The sequence below is a fragment of the Anguilla rostrata genome, chromosome 7 (genome assembly GCF_018555375.3).
Source record: "Anguilla rostrata isolate EN2019 chromosome 7, ASM1855537v3, whole genome shotgun sequence".
Taxonomy (NCBI): Eukaryota; Metazoa; Chordata; class Actinopteri; order Anguilliformes; family Anguillidae; genus Anguilla; species Anguilla rostrata.
In genome coordinates, this window is record NC_057939.1 from 39325422 (window position 1) to 39350401 (window position 24980).

The 24980-nt window shown below is 37.9% G+C and overlaps 2 protein-coding genes and 1 long non-coding RNA gene across 9 annotated transcripts; 1 reads left to right on the forward strand and 2 right to left on the reverse strand.

Moving 5' to 3' along the window:
* Positions 1–27: 27 nt before the first annotated feature.
* LOC135259673 (major histocompatibility complex class I-related gene protein-like) lies at positions 28–17176 on the reverse strand. Of its 6 annotated transcripts, XM_064344285.1 has the most exons (6): positions 8224–8778; positions 5313–7166; positions 3746–4006; positions 2827–3093; positions 2111–2401; positions 46–1826 (listed from the first exon to the last, which is right to left on the reverse strand). In XM_064344285.1, exons 2-6 carry the CDS (start codon positions 5365–5367, stop codon positions 1597–1599), a joined length of 1104 nt encoding a protein of 367 aa, XP_064200355.1. In that variant the 5' UTR covers positions 5368–7166; positions 8224–8778; the 3' UTR covers positions 46–1596. The 6 variants fall into 6 exon arrangements, with proteins under 6 accessions (XP_064200356.1, XP_064200350.1, XP_064200355.1 ...); XM_064344286.1 differs by lacking the exons at positions 5313–7166; positions 8224–8778 and adding an exon at positions 16639–16764 and having other exon boundaries at positions 28–1826; positions 2827–2952; XM_064344280.1 differs by lacking the exons at positions 5313–7166; positions 8224–8778 and adding an exon at positions 16639–16764 and having other exon boundaries at positions 36–1826.
* On the reverse strand, positions 8896–23981 carry LOC135259674 (major histocompatibility complex class I-related gene protein-like). 2 transcript variants are annotated; one of them, XM_064344289.1, is made up of 5 exons: positions 23826–23980; positions 22364–22624; positions 21441–21707; positions 20846–21136; positions 8896–10530 (listed from the first exon to the last, which is right to left on the reverse strand). In XM_064344289.1, exons 1-5 carry the CDS (start codon positions 23884–23886, stop codon positions 10307–10309), a joined length of 1104 nt encoding a protein of 367 aa, XP_064200359.1. In that variant the 5' UTR covers positions 23887–23980; the 3' UTR covers positions 8896–10306. The 2 variants fall into 2 exon arrangements, with proteins under 2 accessions (XP_064200359.1, XP_064200358.1); XM_064344288.1 differs by lacking the exon at positions 8896–10530 and adding an exon at positions 19477–19806 and having other exon boundaries at positions 23826–23981.
* On the forward strand, positions 18274–21160 carry LOC135259675 (uncharacterized). Its single transcript, XR_010331350.1, has 3 exons — positions 18274–18712; positions 19678–19841; positions 20896–21160. It is a non-coding gene; the product is annotated as an uncharacterized LOC135259675 (long non-coding RNA).
* Positions 23982–24980: the final 999 nt, after the last annotated feature.

Genomic DNA, 24980 nt, shown 5'->3' on the forward strand with positions numbered 1-24980 from the left:
TGCCAAAGTGGTTAATTTGACCATTATAAATACACCTGGAGAGTGAGAGTATTTAAATAAAGTACACCACAGTTAAAAGCCAATGTTCATAAATGTTACCAGAAAGCAAATCTATGAAGACTGAAAATTACCGGGATTGCAAAAAGATGATTAATGACAAGATTTGCAAATGTCTTGCCAAGGCTTTTGAAGTTGTTAAATGAAGCACAACACCTCTGTTTTCTGTCACAAAGGATTGGAACAAAACAAATTAAGCCTAAATGGTTTGATCCATGAATATTGATATTCAGTTCTCCTGAAAAAGAAAGCCCGGTGACAGTATTTTGTTGAACAGAAGTGGTATGCGCTGGGCGTGTTTGACTAGGCTCATTCACAAATACCGACTGACCTTTCTCCCCCACATTAATTACTTAAGTTACTCAAAGCAATGTTTATGTAAGTGATATAAAATGATTGCCCAAGAAAATACTAATTACTTTTCAGAGAACAGCACTATGTGACCTTTTTTTTTGCATTGGTGCATGACTACCAAAGGCAAAGACCTGAGTCTGGGATTAAAATATTTTCTAATTCTTCAACATCATGTCAGTTGAACTAAATGGCATGTCAATCAGGCCTCCCCTCATTCCGCACCCAGACACTCCATGTTGCTAATTTGAGATGGACAGCAATAACCCTCCCTGGTGCCTGAGAGCCTAAATCTCAGTAATTGTCATGGGGGTTTGGTGATAGAAATGAACACTCACCGTTCAATCCAAAAACCAGGAGTTTGCATAGTACTTAAAGGTGGAAAATACACTCTAGCACTGGGGTCTCAAGCTCCAGTCCTGGGAGGCCACAGTCTCTTCTAGTGTTTGTGATTTCCTTTCAATCAGGAGCCACTCCTTAGGCAATCATTGACTTAAATTATGGCAATGCACTAGCAAACGTGTGAACCACAATTAAAAAATATCACAGCACTGCTGATATTTAAGCACTGTTAACTAATGAACCACACACTAAACATTTCTAACCTTTTTTGATATATCTTATATATATTATTCCAAAGAAAAAATCTTAAAATCAAAACAAGTTCAGTTAAGAAAAACCCCACTATTTCCTGAGTTTGGTGAGAGGGTCATGTTTATGTTTCTCAACTTCTTCATTACTACACATGGATGATATGGATGTTAGATACATTTTTTCATTCATTAAATATTTAACAAATAGTGTTTTGTGTTCACTCAGTTTCCCTTTGTATAATATAAAATGTTGTCTAAATATCTGAAACCATTCAGGGTGACAAATATGAACAATAAAGGAACTCAGGAAAATACTTTTTCACAGCACTGTAGATCGCTGTTCTCAAAACGTGTCTTCAAGCATGTATGCTTGAAAGAATTGTTTCTTGGTGAGGCAGAGATCAAATATGAAAAGGAGTTTTGATAGTGTGTATTCACTTATAAAGATAAAAAAATGTGCAATTTAAGCTATGAAAGTAATCCTGGGTAATGGGCCCTAATAAAAGAAGACTGCACTGCAGGGGTTGAACAGGAAGACTTGGAAGACCCCCTCGCTTGAGTATCAGCATCTGCTGGCCATTTTTCTAGCTTCCTTTCAGTCTTCCTGTCTTTCCATCTCTAAAAGTTCTTCTGCATCCTTCACCACCCCTTCAGCAGCATGCATCCTTTCCACCTCTTCCTCAATCTTCCCAGACCTGCTGCATCCTGGCACCTTGCTCTTTCTCTTCTTCAAGACGAAGATGCCAGTGAGGATGAGCAGAACTGTGGCCAGAGCTGTGACCGATGCTGCTGAAATCAGCGCAATGTCTGGCTTTGGCTGTGAGTCTGCAGATGAAATCAAGTACATTTACAAGAGGGTTTAGGGATATCGGATATAACAGTAAACAGAAAAGACATTAGGTATTAGGTATTGCAACATATGCATGAAAGCATTCCCAGATGAGTGGTTGTTATAGCAGCCAAGGGGAGACCAACTTCACATGACTGCCCATAATTTTAAATGAGATGTCAGGTGTCCACATACTTTTGGCCATGTAGTGTATGTATGTGTACGTGCATACTGTATATGAAACAACACAATATTCTTTGCGGTGGCCAAATTGTCTTACCCCAGGCAATGTCCAGCTTGTTGTCCATGCTGACATGTCTAACACTGCAGGTGTAGCGGTGTCCCTCTCTCAGCTCTTCGGCACTGACGCTCAGGCTCATCCTCAGTTGGTACGTCCCGTCTCCATTTGGGAGAATATCACCTCTGATCAGCTCCTGCTCCGGGACAGGATGGTTATCCCTCTTCATTGTCACCTCGATGTGTCGGGGGTAGAATCCTGTTGCCAGACAGGTTACTTCTACCCAACCAGCACCGCCAACTTGTTTCTGCAAAACTCTAATCCTGGGGCGCACTGGGTAGGACAGTGGAAGGAGAAAACATTTATGAGCAGTGTTACAGCCATTATTCTACTTATTACACATGCACCTTATGGGTATACAGTAAAATGCTCTGTGTTAACATGACCATATCCTCTCTGTAAGAGTTGATTTAATGCTGAAAATTTGTCTGTGAAGCAGCTTATATTTTGCAACATGCCATTTCACAATCACCTTTCTAGTATGCTTTATTATTAGCAAGAACAGTAATGGCAAGGATAATTTAAAAAGTTACATACAGATATTTAACAGTTACTTGATAATAGTGAACAAAACGCACATGTTCTGAAGGTGTTTTCATAGTCCATTTGAGCCTGTGTACATAATGAACATCTGTACATCCTTAATTTACTGTAAGTAAACAGATCTGAAGGTCCCATTACAGGCATGTGTATTGTACCTTTTCTTTTCAGTATGCTCCTTTCCTGATGGAGGTAGCTCTTCAAGTTTTGTACACACAGGGGTTGGTAAAGCTGATAAAATAGCCCTTTGTATGATTCTATCAGCCAATAGTCCTTCCGCATTTCTGGGACAAGAGAACTCCATGTGTAAGATTGAACATCATAAAAGAGCACATCCATCCCATTGTAGGAGTCCTTCGCTTGGAACCTCTCTGTGCCGTCATCATCCAGCTCACACCCGGCAATTCTCTGGTATGTGTGGAGCGCTTCAAAATATAACACACACACAATATGGACAAGAACCGACATTGAATATGAGTAAAGAGCAATTACGAATCAAGCATTATAGAATCAAAGCTTTTTTTCTAACATAATTCCTACATGTTTTTTGTCACTTTCATATTTAATTGTGCTAACTGTAAATGCATAGCTGGTGTAGTCTCAGAATATCTAAATTGTGTGAAAAACTATTTTATACCCAATTTAGAATTTAAATTATTCATCTGGAGTGATCATGGCAGCAGTGTAGCCAGAAATATTAATATACAGTAGCAGGGCCTACATTGAACTAGGTGGGCCACAACTACCATAGGTGGGCATTCACAGTACGTTTTGGTGGCTCAGCCCAGCTAATTGGGCCAGGATGCTATTTAAGTGGCTGAGGTCCACTCTGTCCAATGTTTGCCATAATGGACAGGCCAGCTCTGGGGCAAATTGTAATGAAGCTGAAGTGTACACTCTTCATGTGCCTGCACAAAATATGTATTGCACAGTCTATGCATGCAAGAGAAAATAAAATTGTGAAATATGCTGTGCATAATATGTTATATTAATAACTTGTTTCATAATTGTGGTAGCCTAAGGTCTATACTTGCCTCCCTAGTTCCCCTGCATGAGTGCACGTCACAATGCACTTACTGACGCTGTGATTAAAATGCTCCATCATGTGCTGAAGTTTATTTTTGAGGCTGTGAGCAGCGTGTGCGATGGCCAAGCGCTTCATCTGTGCATAGGCCACGTTGCCCTCTTCCTTGTGCCAGTGCCACCGAGAGGTCATCGTCCTGTCAACGCTGTCATAGTACTCCACTGGAACATCATCCACCATGCCCACAATCGCCATCTCCGGGAAGGGGCTCGGGCCCATAGTAAGCGTGATGAAGTACCACAGGGAGTGAGTACCTGCAGGTCAAACCATGAAAGCACCTTCAGATGTTTGCCATTTTCTTTGCCTGTGTTGTTCGTTCTCAAATTTACAACTTGTAAAATTTACAGACATATTGGTAATTGGCCTTACTGTGTATACATTACAGAACCAAGGGATGAATGTTGATAACCTAAAATCCATTTGCCAAATGGCATATTGTAAACTATACAAAATGCACATAAATGGTACAGGCTGTTCTCAGTTGGAACCTCCAACCTCCTATTGATAAAGACATGGATAAAATGCACATAATGGTAAATTTAAATCTCATTTTATTCTTGTTTGACAATTTGTTTGCATTTTTAAAAGGCTGAGATTTTTGTTTTATAAGCAAAATGGAGAATACACTTAGGAATTTCTGGGTTTCTACATATTCAAGGTGCAGGTCACTGCTCTTAGTATTCAGTGTGTGGTTTAAAAGGGTCTGATTTGATTTGAAGGCAGTGAAAACACAAATATGTAGACAAATCGATGACCATGAAAACCATCTCTGGAACGTTACACCTTCAACGAGTTTTAGGCAATATTTATTTGAAAAGAGTTTTATTAAGTGTTTTTCTGCATCATGTATACTTATTTCTGATAAACATTGTAAAGTAAACTGTGTGTGTTTATGTGTGTGTTGAGTCACATGAGGGTAGATGCATCTGCTGCTAGTACTCGGGGACCCCTAGATGAGACTTCGCTTCGTCACAGCGATGTATTTGTAAAATTGCAATTTACGTGTACCTTCTCGGCTGGACCAGATAATTGCAAAAAAGATATTTGTAGATTCAGAAGTTTCAGGCTACCAGGCAGACACAATTCTTGTGGTAACAGCTTACACAGAGATGGTATTTTTCCAAAGGCTGTTAAATATTAACATATTCATTATATATCATTCATTCACAATTATAAACATAAACATGAGTTTTACATTGTGACGGTTAATAGGCACACTTTACTTGAGCGCATCGATCTCAGGCCGCATGTGCCATAGAAATGAAGATTAAACGAATATTTTTTTAAAGAATAATCGGACAGTAAGCATCACACAAACTTACATGTAAAACGTGAAACCTGTGGAGACATAATATGGCGCTGTACAAGCTGCTTTGAAGTTACGTAAAGTGTTTTTTATTTGTTAAAATCTGTGGGTTGCTCTGTCCGTTCTCAATCTGTCCAGAGGTATAATATAGCAAAGACCATTTTAACTGATCCCACCACAACAATGTTTCTAAATTAGCTTGATCCTTACAAACTGCCGTATACAAATTAACGCATTATTCACACGTTACATACCTGTACATACCACCTCCACAAGATAAAGCAGAGTTAGCAAAGAAAATAAATCCATTCCCTAATTTCCTGTTGTGCTGATGTCCTTCACGTTTCCGTCTGTCCTTATTGTAAATTTCAACCTTTGGTTTGTTTATTTTTTCTTTCTTTCTTCTCTTGGCCAATCGAGTCACGTCGAGTAAGACGTTTTTTTTCTTCTTTTATGTGAGCAAGGTGTCTCCCTCTAGCAGCAGCAATATCTAGAACATAGCGAAAAACAGCCCCACTTGTTTGGTAGCGCGCGAATTTAAATCCATTATGGGCAGTCGTTTGTTATTATAATTTAGTACATCATTTATCGCCAGTAGGTATAGACTATCGCATGGCTGTTTTATAGAAATTCGTCTGTTCATGAAGCAAATAACAAATAAGGTATTTTTGTCCAGTTTCTTTCTTCCAGGCAGACCTGCCCTTTCACTATTGTTTCATTAACTTGGGTGTACTAATACATGCGAAAAGATAGACATATGCAGGGTTTACGCTGAGATCACATTGATATTTACATTACTTCTCAATGGCAGTTTAGGATACATTTACACTTTGATTACTTTATGTTTATTTATTTATTTTTTTATTTATTTACAATTTCCACAAATGAGAAATAGGCTACGTCTTAATTGCTCAGGGACATTATTTAATTTTTGAAATTATTTTAATATGACATACACAGAATAAAGCAGAGGAGATGCAAATCAACATTATGATAATACCTTTGGTGCTACTGCTAAAGCAATCACATAATACAAACAGAATTTTTCATAAAGCAAGCATGAATCAAACAGACAACACACATTGGATAGCACAGTAGTTATTATGATTGAAAAATACTTTTGTTGACAAATAATACCTCACAGGTCTGCATAAGTAATATGAAACATTAAATGGAAACTCTATGACAATGTGAACTCTCTTGAACATATAGAGGCCTCAATGTATGATTAATATCAACATGAAAAGTCATGTGTGATGCCAAATAAAAAAACCTGCAAAACTTGCAATTGAATTGTGTACATGTTCCTGATTAAACTATTCTTTGCCCTTAGCAATGCACATTTATGAGTACAGTGGTGCAAAGAACATACTTAATGGACTGAGTAGATGAGAAATGTGATATGGTCTGATGATCCTTCACCATATTTTTCATAAAAAATTAGCATGGGTGGGGCACAGTTTTGTGGGTAGACCCAAGGAGCCAATTTTGGTTCTTAACCTCAGCACTGGATATAGTGTTGCCCCCTGCTTATATCTATGAATTTAGCTCAAAAAGGCAGTTTCCCCATTGTGCTCCATTCATTTTGACAGCAAAATAAAAATATGTACACTCATGCAGTATTTTGATTTTAATTTTGTGCTTGAAATTAAAAGAGAAAATCACTTATTTTTATTATTATTCATTCTGGCCTACGTCGTAGTTGGAGATCCACATGATGTAATTTACGGGGTAAGGAAAAAAAAAAGCTAACGTTGTTTCTTAGTGCATTTATGGCAGAAAGTAACAAGGACATATATAAATCTCAAGATTTTAACACTGGGGGTTTGGTGAGATAACTGGACACTCACCATTCAAAGACCAGGGTTGTCATGCATATCATTTGCATGGATTTCATCCTAAATTTTATGGTACGGCCAAATTGTGCATATGTATAATTCAGAAAATGTGCATTTGAATGAATAAAGCTTCTTCTATCACACATACGCACAATTCATTTATAACTCACAAATATCCCGAAAAGTATGCCTTCATGAATGAGCTTTATGACTCCACCAAGTGAATGCCCTCAATTATCCTTATATGGTGGCATTGCACATCTTGTACATCTCATTTCACTATATAAATCCCCTGGAAATGGCAGTAACATTCTGCCAAATAACACAGTTGCAATTATGGGAAACATAATTGTAGATAAGCACGTTAAAAAAGAATTCCCTGAATGCTACATTAAAGTGCTGTTGACATAACATAACATAACATAACATAACATAACATAACATAACATAACATAACATAACACATAAATAACATAATATATACTAACAACATACATAACTAACATCAACTAACATACATAACATAACATAACATAACATAACATAACATAACATAACATAACATAACATAACATAACAAACATAACATAACATAACATAACATAACATAACATAACATAACATAACGACGAGAACAGGCCATCCTGTTTATTTACAGACTAGATAGTATCTAACACTATCAAGCCTGATATTGAAAATCCCCAGTTTCTGACCTAGCAGGCTATTCCACACACTGATTGCTCTCTGCATGAACAATGTTCCTAATATCTGAATGGAATTTTATCTTTTGCTAATTTATATTTATGTCTCCTTGTTCTACTAACAGAACTCAACCTGAAGAATCTCTTGCAGTTCCCTTTGTTAATCCCCTTTATGAATTTAAAAGCTTCAATCAAATCACCACTGAGACTCTTTTTACTAAGCTTGAAGAGGTTAAGCATCTTAAGTCTTTCCTCATAGCTTTTATCATTCATACCAGGAATCAATTTGGTTGCTCTTCTTTGAACCTTTTCCAGTGCCTCTATATTTTTCTTGTTGTTCAGTCCCCGGCACTGCACACAATACTCTAATACTTGATGGAGGTTTAGGAAAGAGGACAACTATTGTTTGGGCCCATCAGCAGTATTATATCCAGCAACTATGATGCTTGGCAAGCAGTGACACGATGGACCTGGGTAAATGGTGTCGACTCATGTGAGACATCGATCCTCATGTGCAAGGACATCTGCCCGGTCCCAAAAACACCCTCACTGTGTATCGCTCCTTTGCGAGGTCTTCCAACTCTGTCAGCGCAGCATAGTCCTTTGAATACCTATAACTCAGACACAGGTTTTTATAGTTGTGTCTATAATGAGTTAGTATTTCACAGCTGTAAAGCAATTTGCCTATCGTTTTTGTTGTAATTTTGTGTATATTATTCACATATTGCTGTTGTATTTATACAACCACACTGATGCATTAATACTGTCCTGTTTGTACACACTTCATCCTCTTCAAATATCAAGTCTATTGAGAGATCAGGAAGGGGAAAACCTGTCTCATGTATGCAGTACAGCTGAACGACCACAAGAAATTGTTTGTACACATGGTCCAGAGCTTGTTTACAGTTACGCACATTTTCTCAACAATTTCAAGGCTTATAAATCTCGACACTGTCATGGATCACGTCGTACACATAATTTATGATTAATTATGCACATACTTAAAAGTGGCAAATATGGTCTAGCACAGGGGTTTCAAACTCCAGTCTTGGGTGGCTGCAGTCTCTGCTGGCTTTCGTATTTTCCTTTCAATCAGCAGCCAGTTTAAGCCTTGGAAACTTTAACCAATCGATGACTTAAGTGCACGAACACATCAAAAACCAGCAGACATAGCAGCCCTCTAGCCAATCAGAAAAATTTGTTTAGTCTTAATCTTTCCAACTGCACATATTCTTTAGCATCTTTTTCTGCCCATTCAGCAGCATTAATAACAATAATAATAATAATAATAATAATAATAATGATAATAATAAACTTTATTTGTATAGCACCTTTCATACAAGAAATGCAGCTCAAAGTGCTTTACAATAAAGAAATTACATGCACCGAGTGCTTCACATGAAATTAGACATAGAATGAACATAATACAGAAATAAAACATTTTTTAAACGATCAATCAAAATTACAGAAATAAAATTTCATAAATACATGGAGAAAGTAATAACATACAAACAACACATATATCCTACCTCACTATAATGGTCTTAATGCCTCCTGATATAACCTACCAGAGGTCTTTCGCCTCCCTGAAAATGACTTTTGCCTGTCGTAATGCAGGTCTTTTACCTCCCAACGCCTACTGCCTCATGCATCCCACCGAGGTCTTGTGCCTTTCACTCAGAGGTCTTTTGCCTGTCGTAATACAGGTCTTTAGTATAAAATAATAACAGCAGTGCTATATAAAAAATAAAAAATACATAGAATGTGTAAAAAACAACATTTTTAAAAGAAGTGCAGCAGTGCATAAGTGCAAAGCAAAGGGCAAAAAAAAAAAAAAGTAATCAGCAGCCAGTTTAAGCCTTGGAAACTTTAGCCAATCGATGGCTCTGTTTACACTTGGTTTTAAAATGTGTTTTGGTGATTCAAACACGAGTGGACAGCCGAGACACATCGCTGTTCACGCCTGTGTCTATCATGCGTCTCCAAGGTGTCCAGCTGACCACTTGTGTTCAGATTTCGTTACTGCCTACGTCACTTCTGCTAGAAGGTCAAAAGTCTGTCGCCAGACAAGCGTCAGATTTGTTTCGCACGGGCTAGCTAAGAAAACAAAAATGTTTCAAGAACTAATATACATGTACGGGCTATTCCAACTGTTGAGACTGGCAGGACAAAGTCATTTGCGACTTGCAAAAGAGTGCAGGACAAGACGAAAAATTGCACTGATGACGTATTTTCCTGTTACGTCCTTGTCGGGGACGCATCAGGACGCATTAGCGTTTACACTAAAAAAGATATGTGGTCGAATGCGTCCCAGACCACCTCGGCAAGTGGTTTGAGTGATCGGATCACAATGCGTCTTGGTGGTCGTTTACACTTGTATTTAGCGCTGTCCACTTGTGATCCGATCGCCTGAGATGCATTTTAAAACCAAGTGTAAACAGGGTTGATGACTTAAGTGCACAAACACATCAAAAACCAGCAGACATAGCAGCCCTCTTGCCAATCAGAAAAATTAGTTAGCAAACTGGACTATTATGCTCTGCATCATTAATAGAACTAGAACCTCATATGTCTTAATGGGAACTCTACTTGGATTTGCTGATAGTGGTATATTTTGCCTTCCCTTCTTGAAATATTTAGCTAAATTGCTAATGATGTTTGGCTTTGTACCCCTGATATATATATCTTTACCCCTGATGTGAATATCTTTCACGCTTCCTGTCTTTCCAACTGCACACATCCATCTTTTTCTGCCCCTTCAGCAGCATTGATCTGTTCCATCTCTTCCTTGTTCTCCCCAGGCCTGTTGCATCCTGGCACCTTGCTCTTTCTCTTCTTCAAGATGAAGATGGCAGTGATGATGAGCAGAACTGCAATCAGAGCCGTGACCGATGCTCCTGAAATCAGCGCAACGCCTGGCTTTGGCTGTGAGTCTGAAGAAAAAGCCAATGATATTTAAAAGAGGGTTTAGGTACATTGGATTTAACAGTGAAGAGATTAAATATGTATGTACAGTATGTATGTAAGTGTATGTGTAAACACACAGAATTACCATCTCTTTGTCTCCAATGAACGGCGAGAATGGGAGTTATCGGCAAGTCTGTTTTGGCTATACAGTATGCAAGTTAATGTTTTTACCGGAAGTGTTTTTTGGCAACTGTACTGTGTTTGTATTTCAAGTAATCCAGTCTGTAATCGTAAACAGTCTTTTAGTGGCTAACAGATAGTGTTGATATAGCATGCTGGCTTTCTGGGATTGTTAGCCAGGCAAAAGTGTTAAATGGAACATTTCATGCTCTGTACTTTGGGACAGATTGCTAGTGAATGGTCCCAGAAATGTAACTGTGGTGTGTAATCATAGCCGAGGAATGTAGGTTGTTTACATTAAAAAAACTATTAATCTATCTCTAGTAATATTTTCAGAATTAAGTTATTCAATAAATCAAGATATGAATGAAGCAAACCCCTGCAGCAATGCTCCAACATCTGGTATAAAGCATTGCCAGAATAGTGGAGGTTGTTATAGCAGCCAATGGGAGGCTAACTCCATAAGAAGGCTCATAATTTTAAATGAGGTGTCAGGTGTTCATATACTTTTGGCCATGTACTATATGTATGTGTGTGTATATATGACACCGCACAATATTCTTCACGGTGGCCAGATTGTCCTACCCCAGGCAATGTCCAGCTTGTTGTCCACGCTGACATGTTTAACACTACAGGTGTAGCGGTGTCGCTCTCTCAACTCTTCGGCACTGACGCTCAGGCTCATCCTCAGTTGGTACGTCCCGTCTCCATTTGGCAGAATATCGCCTCTGATCAGCTCCTGCTCCGGTACAGGCTGGTTATCCCTCTTCAATGTCAGCTCGATGTGTCGGGGGTAGAATCCCATTGCCAGACAGGTTACCTCTACCCCACCAGCACCGCCAACTTGTTTCCGCAAAACTCTAATCCTGGGGCTCACTGGGTAGGAGAGTGGAAGGAGCATGACCAGTGTTGCTGCCATAATGTCATTACAGATAGCAATTTATATTTTGTAACATGCCATTTTACAATTTTTAGCGTGCTTTATTATTAACTGGAACAGAAATGGCAAGGGTGATTTAAAAAAAATTAAATATTGATATTTATTTATATAGTGTATTCATTGTCCATTTGAGCTTCTGTGACTGTCCATTTGACATTGTGAAACTGTGTACAACCCTCATGAGAGTAAACAGTTACAGGCGTGTGTATTGTACCTCTTCGTTTCAGTATACTTTTTTCATGATGAAGGTAGCTCTTCAAAATGTATATGCACACAGTTTGATAAAACTGGTGAAATATCCCTTTCTTGGATTCTATCAGCCAAAAGTCCTTCCATATTTCTGGGACACCAGATCTCCAGGCACTAGCCTGAACATCATAAAAGAGCATATCCATCCCATTGTAGGAGTCCTTTGTTTGGAATCTCTCTGTGCCGTCATCATCCAGCTCACACCCGGCGACTCTCTGGTATGTGTGGAGTGCTTAGAAATATAAGAGGATATCAGGCAACAGCAATTACAAAAGAAGCATATACATACAGTGTATATATATATATATATATATATATATATATATATATCATAAAAAAACACGTTTTCAACGTACAAAAATGCCAAGTTACTCACACATACAAGACATACACCGTCTATAACTCATTCATTCAGACTGCCAAAATCCAGGCCTGCCATTAAAAATATTGATATCAAAATGACGCCAAGTTACGGTACTACAAACAATATAGGCTATCTTGCCTCACCGAAATTAAATAAGATGTATTCCAAAGCAACGCTACCCAATATTTCCTCAATTCTTTCAAGTCAGAAAGAATGACTTCGGGGCCGTGCCTAAGCATCGGGGAATTAATTTTTTTTTTTTAATGTATTTTTAAGATGTTTTTTAAACTACAGATACAGTGGGGCGGCTCGGTTGAAAAGCTCACCAGCGACATCTGTTGGTTAAAACGTGAACGCACTATAGGAAAACAGCAGGTCTGACATCAGTGTTCTTTCCCCTCATTGTGCCTAGAGTGACTTGACGCTTCCAACTATCACAAGCTAACATTACCTAGCAAGCCACCATTTCTTATTTAGTAGGCTAACTAACCTCGTTACAACCTGCGTTATCACTTCACCTCGTCGGTAAGTACATTATTTTTATAGTAACTTAAGCAGTGTGTAGGTAACTAGTAGCATGAATGTAACGTTCGATATACTGTAACATTACATGACTTATTAATCGCCATCGAAATAAGGACTTCACTTGTTTATTAGTAACGTTAGCTTGATGACATTGGTGTGCACGACAACGTTGTCACAAATTTTTTTCCGACCGTGAAAACTGCCTGACTTGTTTACATTTTGGACAGACGTGGCTACAGAGTACATCCATCGTTGTTTCAGTCGCAGCACTTTTGACACAAGTATACGGGAAAATCCTAAAATTTCTTCTTAAGGTGAAGAATGCCTGACCGGCAACCGTAGAAATGTGTTAACACAGCGGCAAAATTAGGCTATATCTAGAAATACCATCTTTGTGGAAAAAACGCTACGGTTGAGGGTCAGGTACTCTTCACGGTAAGAAGAAATTTCAGGAATTTTTCGATATTGCTTGTGTCTAAAGTGCTGCGACGGAAACAACGATAGATTTACCCAGGAGCCACATCTGTTCAACATGTAAACAAGTCAGGCTGTTTACACGGTCGGGAAAAGTTTTATGACAACGTGGTCATGTAGCTAACTTAGCTAGCTAGCCAAACAGTCGGTAACACAGATACTTCCTTTGTGCCATTTAGGGATAATGTTAAGGAGAAAAGGTAGCCTACTGTAAAAGCCAAAAAACCTTAGACAGTTTTTTAAATGTTTATATGTGCCTAGCATTCCAAGGCTTGTTGTATGATTCAGCAGCCAATCAGGACTTGAATACAAGTTTTTTGTAGAGTGCAAAAACCTTGATATTATTTATTTTAATTTAATTTAATTTCTTTTGTTGTTGTTGAAAACACAGCATTCCAAGACTGTACATTGTTGTCAGATTCTTTTTAAGACTCTGCTATGCTGTAAATAGTTGATTTATTTAAATGTGTGTTGAATAAATGACTTATTTATAACAACATTCACATTACGTAGTCATATTTTCTAATCTCCAGTCAGCTTTTAACACTGACTTAATGTAGGGCCCTATGGAATCTGTGTTATAGCTTTTTTAAATTCTCAATTCTTCAATTCCGTCCGTGATTCTGTTATCACAGAAACTATAGGGCCCTACCTTAATGCTGCCATCAGTCCGTTGCTGGCCCGCGCCGGGCCCCCTTGAAAAAAGACACTTGGCCGATGGCCCATGCCGGGCCGACGGGCCCTGTCAAAAGGTACTTGCCACCGGGCCTAACAACTATTCTGGGGGAAACCCTGAATCCTGAAGCTGAAGTGCATACAATCCTCATATGCCTTTGCCAAATATATATTCCACAATGTATGCGTGCAAGAGAAATTAAAATTATCTGCATAATATTATGCTGTGCATAATTTGTTATGTTGATAATCTGTTTCATAAATGTGGACAGCTAATACTAATCTATGTTTGCCACCCTACTTTGCCTGGAAGAGCACATGTCACAAGGCACTTACTAACACTGTGATTAAAATGCTCCATCATGTGTTGAAATCTGTTTTTGAGGCTGTCAGAGGTGCGTGTGATGGCCACTCGTTTCCACTTTGCGTAGACTTCATTGTCCTTGTGCCAGTGCTGCCGTGGGATCACCATCCTATCAACGCTGTCGTAGTACTCTACTGGAACATCATCCACCATGCCCACCATAACAATCTCTGGAAAGGGGCTTGGGCCAGTAGTAATTGTGACAAAGTACCACAGGGAGTGAGTACCTGCAGGTCAAACCAAGAAAGTACCTTCAGATGTTTGACATTTTCTTTGCCTGTGTTATTTGTTCACAAATTCACAACTTGTAAACTCTGCAGACCTATAGTTCTGTTAAGAGTATACTGGTAAATGGCCTTACAAGCTGCATTAAAAAACCAAGGGATGAATGTTAATAATATAAAATTCAATTTGTCCAATGGTGTATTATAAACAGGCTTGATACACCAATACAAAGTCCGCATAAAAGGTACAGGCTGTTCTCAATGGGTACTTCTAAACTTCACTTTATAAACACATGATCTAAAAATGCACCTAATGTAAAAGTAAAATATATCTAATTTTCTTCTTGCCTGAAGATTGCTTGATTTGATCTGAAAACTCTGCAAACAGAGATACATAGGCAAATTGATGACCATGAAAATCATACATAAACATCAAACATAAACATACATCAAACATAAACATCACTTTTTTTTACATTGTGGTGGCATGGTACTTATTTACATGAGTGCAGTGGCACAACACCGACATTGCTCGTGTCGAAAGTGTTGCAAGTGAAACTCAGTTTGATTTGTTTGCTGTCACATAAGCCCATAAAGCCAAACAAAAATGTAAACAAGCCAGGGACTTGAAATTCTACAACAGCGATATTTATTGCATTTGCATAAACTTTACATAGTATAAATCTGTGTTTTGTATAATTAAGTGGTCATGTGTATGAAGTTAAAAAGTAATAGACAATGATTTAATTTCAAGCCTCTCCCTGCTCCTTCAACAAATACAGTTAAAGAAACTAATATTTAAACAGCGATGTCATAATTTAACATTTTGGTAGTGATGTATGACTTGTATGATGTATGATTGTTAGAGTCAACTGTGATTCTGACTCCAATGTTGAGTCAATGTTCAGATGCCGATATGATTCCAACATATTATTGACTACATCTTGATATTGCACAAATACTGTTATTAAAAATGTTATTAGCATGTTGGCTAAGTGAGGATTACGCAAAATATGTTTAATTTCTGAATCCAGCGGTTTTACCCAGATAACACCCTCATTTGGTTGACATGAGGGACTCTGAATACTGAACACAAGTGCACCAACAGCTGAAACACCTCACTTATCCAACGTGTACAATTTAATTTGTTAATTGTTGTCAATATATCAAACGCTAATTTTAATTAAATTGCCAAATTAATTGTTGGGTGGAGAAATCTGCTAGATCAACCTTAATTACATGTGCAACTCACACCAAGATTAATATTAAGAAATACATTTAGTTACGAGAAATATTCACATCTAATCTAAAAACCACATATTCCATATTCATAATAAAAAGAGGTGTGCCCCATGCAGGATATGTAGTTGAATTATTTGCTATGGATTTTCAGTCACTGGGTCATGTGTTCTGGAAGCTATCACATGACCCAGCTATCACATGATCCATCCATCACATGACCCAGCTATCACATGACCCAGAGAAAAAAAATCTATTATTTTTACTTTAAAATAATTACTAAAAATAAAGGAGGAGATTCTGGAAATCAAATTACGTGTGCCGTATCTGGGATCAATAGATTTCACCTCGGCCTCGGCCCATATCCCCTTGAGCCCAAAACACACTGTTCTGACGGGTTGAGTGCTTTGGTGAAAATCCTATTGCCATTTTAATTTAAGAACTAACTACGCACTTTTCAGACGGTCCCAAAGCACGGCCAGGTTTGAGTAGTCCGAGCCATAGAATGAAGAATATTTTTGCGAACAAATATCATTTCAACATAAATCCTACTATGGAAGTAAAATGTTGTGCCTTGATGCTAGTCCCCACATCATAACACACAGTTGTTCCCGATTCCGTCAGAACTGTAATTCCAAATGTCTTGACGAGATGTGTCGTAATATCGAAAGAACGACGAAAGATCAAATAATACGTTGTGCCGCGTTCTCTGTGCTCCCCTGATGGAGAGTTATTTTAGCCCGTGACTTGCTCTATTGAAAAGCTACTGAAGTCCAAAAATCCAATACAACTAACTTTGCCGCAATAAACAACAACTATTCTAAATTACCTATTATCTTTATATAGAAATACCAAATAGCGCGCACAAATGAAATTAACTAAGTCTTACTTGTTACATACCTGCACATACCGCCGTAACAAAATAAAGTAGAGTTAGTACAGAAAATAAATCCATTCCTGCATTTCCTGTAGTTGCCATGTTATTTTCGTTTCCGTCTGTTTATCACTGGAAATATTCACCTTTGGTCAGCTTATTTTTTTCTTAGCCAATGGCCGTCGAGTAACACGTTTCTTTTTTTTATTTCATGGATCAAGGTGTCTCGCATTTCTCACTCATAATAAAACGCTTTGCAAAAAGAAATCTCATAAAAAACACGTTTTCAACGTACAAAAATGCCAAGTTACTCACACATACAAGACGTACACCGTCTAGCCTATGACTCATTCATTCAGACTGCCAAAATCCAGGCCTGCCATTAAAAGTATTGATACCAAAATGACGCCAAGTTACGGTACTACAAACACTATAGTCTATCTTGCCTCACCGAAATTAAATAAGATGTATTCCAAAGCAATTCTACCCTATATTTCCTCAGTTCTTTCAAGCCACTTTGTGCCACTTTAACGTTGTGCCGCGTTGTGCCGCTCTGCACTCCCCTGATAAAGAAAGTTGTTTGCAAAACTGTCTTGCTCTGTTGAAGAGATACTGGCCCAAGCGGCCGAAAACCAGACTCCGTTTTTGAAGCTCATATTTTTTACAGTCTCTGGCTACAACTAACTTCACCACTGTAAACAACGAGTGTTCTACAATTGCTTGATCTTTATATAAACCTACAAATTGCCGCGTAAAAAATTATATTAACATATTATTCACACGTCACGTACCTGCACATACCACCTTCAGTAAATTAAGTAATTAAGTAAATTGAGTTAGTAAGATATAAAAAAATGAATCCATTGCTTCATTTCTTGTAGTGGTGATCTTCCATTTTCCAATTGCTAATCTGGAGATTGAGTGCCTTGGGATTTTTTCTCTCTTTCTTACATGTTTTAATGGGGTATTGTATGCATGACAGACCTACAAAAAATTTGTATGCCAGTCGATGATCTATGGGGCTAGATAACATTAATCTATAGCAGAAACTTCCCATTTGCAGAGTAGCTACAATAGTCTAGTTAAAAAGTGGTTAACAGTAGAAATGCCACAGTGGTTAATTTGACCATTATCAATAAACCTGGAGAGTGAGAGTGTTTAAATAAAGTACACCACAGTTAAAAGCCAATGTTCATAAATGTTACCAGAAAGCAAATCTATGAAGACTGAAAATTACCGGGATTGCAAAAAGATGATTAATGACAAGATTTGCAAATGTCTTGCCACCGCTTTTGAAGTTGTTAAATGAAGCATAACACCTCTGTTTTCTGTCACAAAGGATTGGAACAAAACAAATTAAGCCTAAATGGTTTGATCCATGAATATTGATATTCAGTTTTCCTGCAAAAGAAAGCCCGGTGACAGTATTTTGTTGAACAGAAGTGGTATGCGCTGGGCGTGTTTGACTAGGCTCATTCACAAATACCGACTGACCTTTCCCCCCCACATTAATTACTTCAGTTACTCAAAGAAATGTTTATGTAAGTGATATAAAACGATTGCCCAAGAAAATACTAATTACTTTTCAGAGAACAGCACTATGTAACCTTTTTTTTTGCATTGGTGCATGACTACCAAAGCCATCACACCTGAGTCTGGGATTAAATTATTTTCTAATTCTTCAACATCATGTCAGTTGAACTAAATGGCATGTCAATCAGGCCTCCCCTCATTCCGCACCCAGACACTCCCTGTTGCTAATTTGAGATGGACAGCAATAACCCTCCCTGGTGCCTGAGAGCCTAAATCTCAGTAATTGTCATGGGGGTTTGGTGATAGAAATGAACACTCACCGTTCAATCCAAAGACCAGGAGTTTGCATAGTACTTAAAGGTGGCAAATACACTCTAGCACAGGGGTCTCAAGCTCCAGTCCTGGGAGGGCACAGTCTCTTCTAGTGTTTGTAATTTCCTTTCAATCAGAAGCTACTCCTTAGGCAATCATTTATTAATAAATCAATCATAAATTATGGCAATGCACTAGCAGTGAAGCACCCCATGATCTGAAAATGAGTCCTTGCCATTGCAAATCAGGACAAAGGTAAGCGATTGCATACAATTGTATTTTTTAATAGATATAAAAAGACAGCATCTGATTTAAATAGGATATATTCAGTAAGATTACATCAAACAGTTGCCATGCAAACGTGTGAACCACAATTAAAAAATATCACAGCACCGCAGATATTTAAGCACTGTTAACTAATTAACCACACACTAAACATTGCTAACCTTTTTTGATATATCTTACATATATATATTATTCCAAAGAAAGAATCTTAAAATCAAAACAAGTTAACGAAACAGCAACACAGAGTAAACTGTATACTACACATAAGAAAAACCCCACTATTTCCTGAGTTTGGTGAGAGGGTCACGTTTTTGTTTCTCAACTTCTTCATTACTACACATGGATGATATGGATGTTAGATACATTTTTTCATTCATTAAATATTTAACAAATAGTGTTTTGTGTTCACTCGGTTTCCCTTTGTATAATATAAAATTTTGTCTAAATATCTGAAACCATTCAGGGTGACAAATATGAACAATAAAGAAACTCAGGAAAATACTTTTTCACAGCACTGTAGATCACTGTTCTCAAAAAGTGTCTTCAAGCATGTATGCTTGAAAGGATGGTTTCTCGGTGAGGCAGAGATCAAATATGAAAAGGAGCTCAAATTTTGATGGTTTGTATTCACTTGTAAAGGTAAAAAAATGTGCAATTTAAGCTATGACAGTAATCCGCAGTAATGAACCCTCATAAATGCAATTTAAGCTATGAAAGTAATCCTGGGTAATGGGCCCTAATAAAAGAAGACTGTGCACTGCAGGGGTTGAACAGGAAGACTTGGAAGACCCCAAGTATTGAGTATGAGCATTTGCCGGCCATTTTTCTAGCTTCCTTTCAGTCTCCCTGTCTTTCCATCTCCAAATGTTCTTCTGCATCTTTCACCACCCCTTCAGCAGCATCGATCCTTTCCATCTCTTCCTTGTTCTTCCCAGACCTGCTGCATTCTGGCACCTTGCTCTTCTTCTTCTTGATGATGATGATGATGACAGTGATGAAGAGCAGAACTGTGGCCGTGATCGATGCTCCTGAAATCTGGCGTTGTGCTGATTCTGGCTGTGAGTCTGCAGAAGTCAAGGACATTTACAGCAGAGTTTAGGTAAATCAGATATAACAGTGAACAATAAAGACATTGGGCTCTATCTTACACCCGGCGCAAAGCGGCGCCAAGCGCAAAGTTTTTTTGATAGTTTCAGATCACGCAGTTGTCATTTTCCTGTCCCGTTGTTTAAATGGCAAATGTACTTGCACCCATCTGAGCGCTCATGGGTGTGTTGGTCTTAAAATGAGGCGTGGTCAGGCGCACTGTTGGCGCATTGCTATCTTGAGGCAGCGGAAAGCGATTGTGTGACTGACCAACAAAAACCTGGTCATAAGTCAATGGCACGGTATTTTACTGTTATTTTAAAGGCGCATTATTAAGATAGTAATATGTGCCTACATAGGCGGGTGCACAACGTGCGATATTTAAAAGAAAATACAATGTCATAATGGTTAGTCATAATATTTATCAGAATTAACTAATTGCAGTAATGACAAATCCACCATTATAATAGCACTCTGCCAAGGTGCAAGCACACCTGGCTTTTAAAGGGAATGGGAGATGACATTCTGATTGGTTTATTTCTTGTTATGCCCAAAACATGCCTATGATTAATTAAGAGACTAAGTACAACCCTTTTGAACCACGCGCCTTACTTTGCGCTCAGATTATCCGTCGTTAAACTAGCAAAAGTGGATTTGGATACGCCCTAAATGCACTTGCGCCATACACTTTAGACCGTGCGCTTAGATCGTTAAAATATAGCCCATTAGGTATTAGGTATTGTAGATATGTATGTATATATATATACATATATATATATATACATACATACATACATACATACATACATACATACTATACACATATGTATGAAAGCATTCCCAGAACAGTGTAGGTTGTTATAGCAGCCGAGGGGAGACCAACTCCATATGAATGCCCATACTTTTAAATGAGATGTCAGATGTCAGGTGTGCCCATACTTTTGGCCATGTAGTGTATGTATGTGTGTGTATATATGACACAACCCAAACTTCCTTGCGGTGGCCAGTTTGTCTTACCCCAGGCAATGTCCAGCTTGTTGTCCATGCTGACATGTCTAACACTACAGGTGTAGCGGTGTCCCTCTCTCAACTCTTCGGCACTGACGCTCAGGCTCATCCTCAGTTGGTACGTCCCGTCTCCATTTGGCAGAATATCACCTCCGATCAGCTTTTGCTCCGGAACAGGCTGGTTATCCCTCTTCAACGTCAGCTCGATGTGTCGGGGGTAGAATCCTGTTGCCAGACAGGTTACCTCTACCCCACCAGCACCGCCAACTTGTTTCTGAAAAACTCTAATCCTGGGACTCACTGGGGGTAGGAGAGTGGAAGGAGCATGAGCAGTGTTGCAGCCATAATGTCATTACAGATAGCAATTTATATTTTGCAACATGCTATTTTACAATCATTTTTTTTAGCATGCTTTATTATTAACTGGAACAAAAATGGCAGGGGTGATTTTTAAAAAAAAAGTTACATATTGATATTTCTTTATATTGTGTATTCATAGTCCATTTGAGCTTCTGTGACTATCCATTTGACATTGTGAAACTCTGTACATCCTTCATGTAAGTAAACAGATCTGAAGGTCTCGTTACAGGCATGTGTATTGTACCTCTTCGTTTCAGTACACTCCTTTCCTGATGAAGGTAGCTCTTCAAAGCGCGTATGCACGTGGTTTGGTAAAACTGGTCATGTATCCCTTTCTTGGATTCTATTAGCCAAAAGTCCTTCCACATTTCTGGGAAAAGAGAACTCCAGGTGCAATCTTGAACATCATAAAAGAGCACATCCATCCCATTGTAGGAGTCCTTTGTTTGGAACCTCTCTGTGCCGTCATCATCCAGCTCACACCCGGCGATTCTCTGGTATGTGTGGAGTCCTTAAAATATAACAGGCATTTGGACGTGGACATCGAAAATCAATAAACAGCAATTACGAAGCAAGCAATACAGAATTAAAGCTTTTTTATAACATTTTTCCTACATGTTTTGTCATTTTCATATTTAATTGTGCAAACTGTTAATGCATAGATGGTACAGTCTCAGAATACCTAAATTGTGTGAAAAACTACTTTATACCCAATTCAAAATTATTCCTCTGGATTTATATTTGTGAAAAAGGCTTTTTTTTACCCTGTTTGGATTTGAAATTATCCCTCTGGAGTGACCATGGCAGCAGCATAGCCAGAAATATCCATATAGTTGGGCTGTATTGAACTAGGTTGGCCAGAACTACTAGGTGGACATTCACAAGTGGTTCAGCCAAGATTAATTGGGCCATGATACTATTTAAGTGGCTATTGCCAGGCCAATGGATCATGGTGCCACCAACACATGCACAAATCCTGAAGCTGAAGTGCATACAATTCTCATATGCCTTTGCCAAATGTGTAATTCACAATGTGCAAAAGAAATTGTATCTGCATAATATTATGCTGTGCATAATTTATGTTCGTAATCCTTTTCATAAATGTGGACGCCTAATTCGGGATATGCTTGCCTGTCTACTTTGGCTGGCGTGTCGCAAGGCACTTACTAACACTGTGATTAAAATTCTCCATCATGTGATGCAATCTGTTTTTGAGGCTGTGTGTGGTCCGTGCTATGGCCTTGCGTTTCAACGTTGCGTCTGCTTTATCGCCCTCTTCCTTGTCCCTGTGCTGCCGGGGGGTCACCATCCTATCAACGCTGTCGTAGTACTCCACTGGAACATCATCCACCATGCCCACAATCACCAGCTCTGGGAAGGGGCTTGGGCCAGTAGTAAGTGTGACAAAGTACCACAAAGAGTGAGTACCTGCAGGTCAAACCACGAAAGTACCATCAGATGTTTGCCATTTCCTTTGCCTGTGTTATACTTTATTTATTTGTATTTTCAAAGGCTGAGGCCTTTGTTTTATAGAGGATATACTATAAGATTGCTGGATCTCCACATATTCAAGTTGCAGGTATTCAGTGTGTGGTTCAAAATTATCTGATTTGAAAGCACTGCAAACACAAATACACAGGCAAATGAAAGACCATGAAAACCTCACCCCATCTCTAAAATCCTGCACTGTCAGACAAGTTAGTCAATATTTTTTCAAAAAGGATTCTATTATGAAGTAGTTCAACGTCATGTTTAAAGGATTCTATTAAGTGTTCTGAAAAATCAAGTATGCTTATTTTTGTTAAATATTGTAAAGTAAAATGTGTGTGTGTGTGTTATGAGTCATATGGAAAATATCAGAAAATAAGATAATCTATTTCTATTATTTAAAAAAATAATACATAGATAAATTTCCTATATTGTTTTTTTTTTTTATCTTATTAATCCCACAGGAAGATACAGAAACGAACACATTTTTCCATTAAATAAGATACATACTATTTTTTCCATTAAATTATTTATTAAATATTTTTTAAACACTAGAAAACATGCATTGAAAATAAAAAGGCGTGCCCTTTTTAGGATTCATTGTATTAATAGATACTATTTATTTGTTTTAGTCATTGTATCATTTGGCTAAATGCATAATATTATTTGACTAAATGTGTCATTTAGCCATGTGGTCTGAATGCTACAGAAAAATGTTAAATAGATTTCACCTTGATCCTAAAACGCATTGTTTGAACAGCCTGAGTGCAGTGGTGCACAAGTTAAAGTTAAAAAAGTAAAAAATTAAAACATATCCAGGGCGTAAGTGAAAGTGAAATTGTACGTTAATGTTGTAAGGCCCCACAGAACACAGTTGTTCTGGATTTTGTTATTGGCAAAATATGCCGTAATATAGAATGATGAAACATCAAACGAGGCGTTGTGCCGCGTATGCCTACTCTGCACTCCCCTGATAAAGAAAGTTGTTTGCAGAACTGTGTCTTGCTCTGTTGAAGAGATATGGGCTACAACTAACTTCACCGCTGTAAACAACGACTGTTCTAAAATTTCTTGATCTTTATATAAACCTAGAAATTGCCGCGTACACATTATATTAACGTATTATTCACACGTCACGTACCTGCACATACCACCTTCAGTAAATGAAGTAGAGTTAGTAGGCTATAAAAAAATAAATCCATTGCTTCATTTCTTGTAGAGGTGATCTTTTATTTTCGGTTTGTTGCTTCCTGCTACCCCAATACTATGATCCGCTACTCTCCTAGCAACATTTTTTTTTTTCTTGGCCAATGCACATCCAGTAAATCGTTATGTATCGAGGTCTTTCCCTTTTGCGCAGGTGCAATATCAAGACGATTGCGGAATATCATCCTTTGGCGGCGCTCGAAAGATAATGTATAATATATAATATAAATGTATAATATCGGCAGTAACTGCATTCATCAGGGGATGAAGGGAATTACTGCCGATACGTGTTGGGTTAGCCCAAAATAATAAAGGCTTTTTAAATTGCTAATCTGGAGATTGAGTGCCTTGGGATTTTTTCTCTCTTTCTTACATGTTTTAATTGGGTATTGTATGCATGACAGACCTACAAAAATTTTGTATGCCAGTCGAGGATCTATAGGGCTAGCTAACATTAATCTATAGCAGAAATAGTCTAGTTAAAAAGTGGTTAGTTTGACCATTATCAATAAACCTGTCGTTATGAAATCCATAGCCTATGGCTTCCCCTTTGTGATGCTTCTTAAACATATGTATTGAATATTGAGACATAATTTGAATATCAATATTGCATAAGGAAATACTTAATGGCCATGAACGGTGAAATTAATGGAATTTACCTGTATGCTTTTGATGATTTACAGTTAATCAAAAGCAAAACTGTCTAAAGTGTGGCTGCATTTTACCCAGAAAGATTTCAATAATAAAAAAAGGCATTATTTCATGCATTTGTCTGTTCTTTTAAAGAAGGTAGACCACTTAGCGGGGTGTCGTCAAAATGTGAATAATACCCATTTCTAGTCATGAAACGATATTATGTGGGGATTGCAAGTGAAAAGATAAAGAATGGATTTCAGATATATAAATTCCAAGTTCCCCACAAAGATTATACAGATTTAAAAGCAATAGTTAATTTTTTTTAAGCCAATTTTATTAAAATAAATAAATAAATAAATAAAATAGCTAGCAAGCTAGCTTCAACACAAATCAAAGATGGTGACTGCAAAGTTTTTTACAATGTGTGCACTTCTTTATATTCCCATTTTGCGTG

Excerpts from the sequence above, each read along its gene's own strand:
- LOC135259673 (XM_064344280.1), bottom strand. The coding sequence starts at position 16,717 with ATGGCAACTACAGGAAATGCAGGAATGGATTTATTTTCTGTACTAACT. Across the intron at positions 3,094-3,745 it reads GCATTTTAATCACAGCGTCA|CGCTCCACACATACCAGAGA; the intron begins GTAAGTGCATTG and ends TATATTTTGAAG. Across the intron at positions 2,402-2,826 it reads GAGCATACTGAAAAGAAAAG|TGCGCCCCAGGATTAGAGTT; the intron begins GTACAATACACA and ends TGTCCTACCCAG.
- LOC135259674 (XM_064344288.1), bottom strand. The coding sequence starts at position 23,886 with ATGGATTTATTTTTTTATAGCCTACTAACTCTACTTCATTTACTGAAG. Across the intron at positions 21,708-22,363 it reads GAATTTTAATCACAGTGTTA|GACTCCACACATACCAGAGA; the intron begins GTAAGTGCCTTG and ends TTATATTTTAAG. Across the intron at positions 19,807-20,845 it reads CAAGCTGGACATTGCCTGGG|ACTCACAGCCAGAATCAGCA; the intron begins GTAAGACAAACT and ends TGACTTCTGCAG.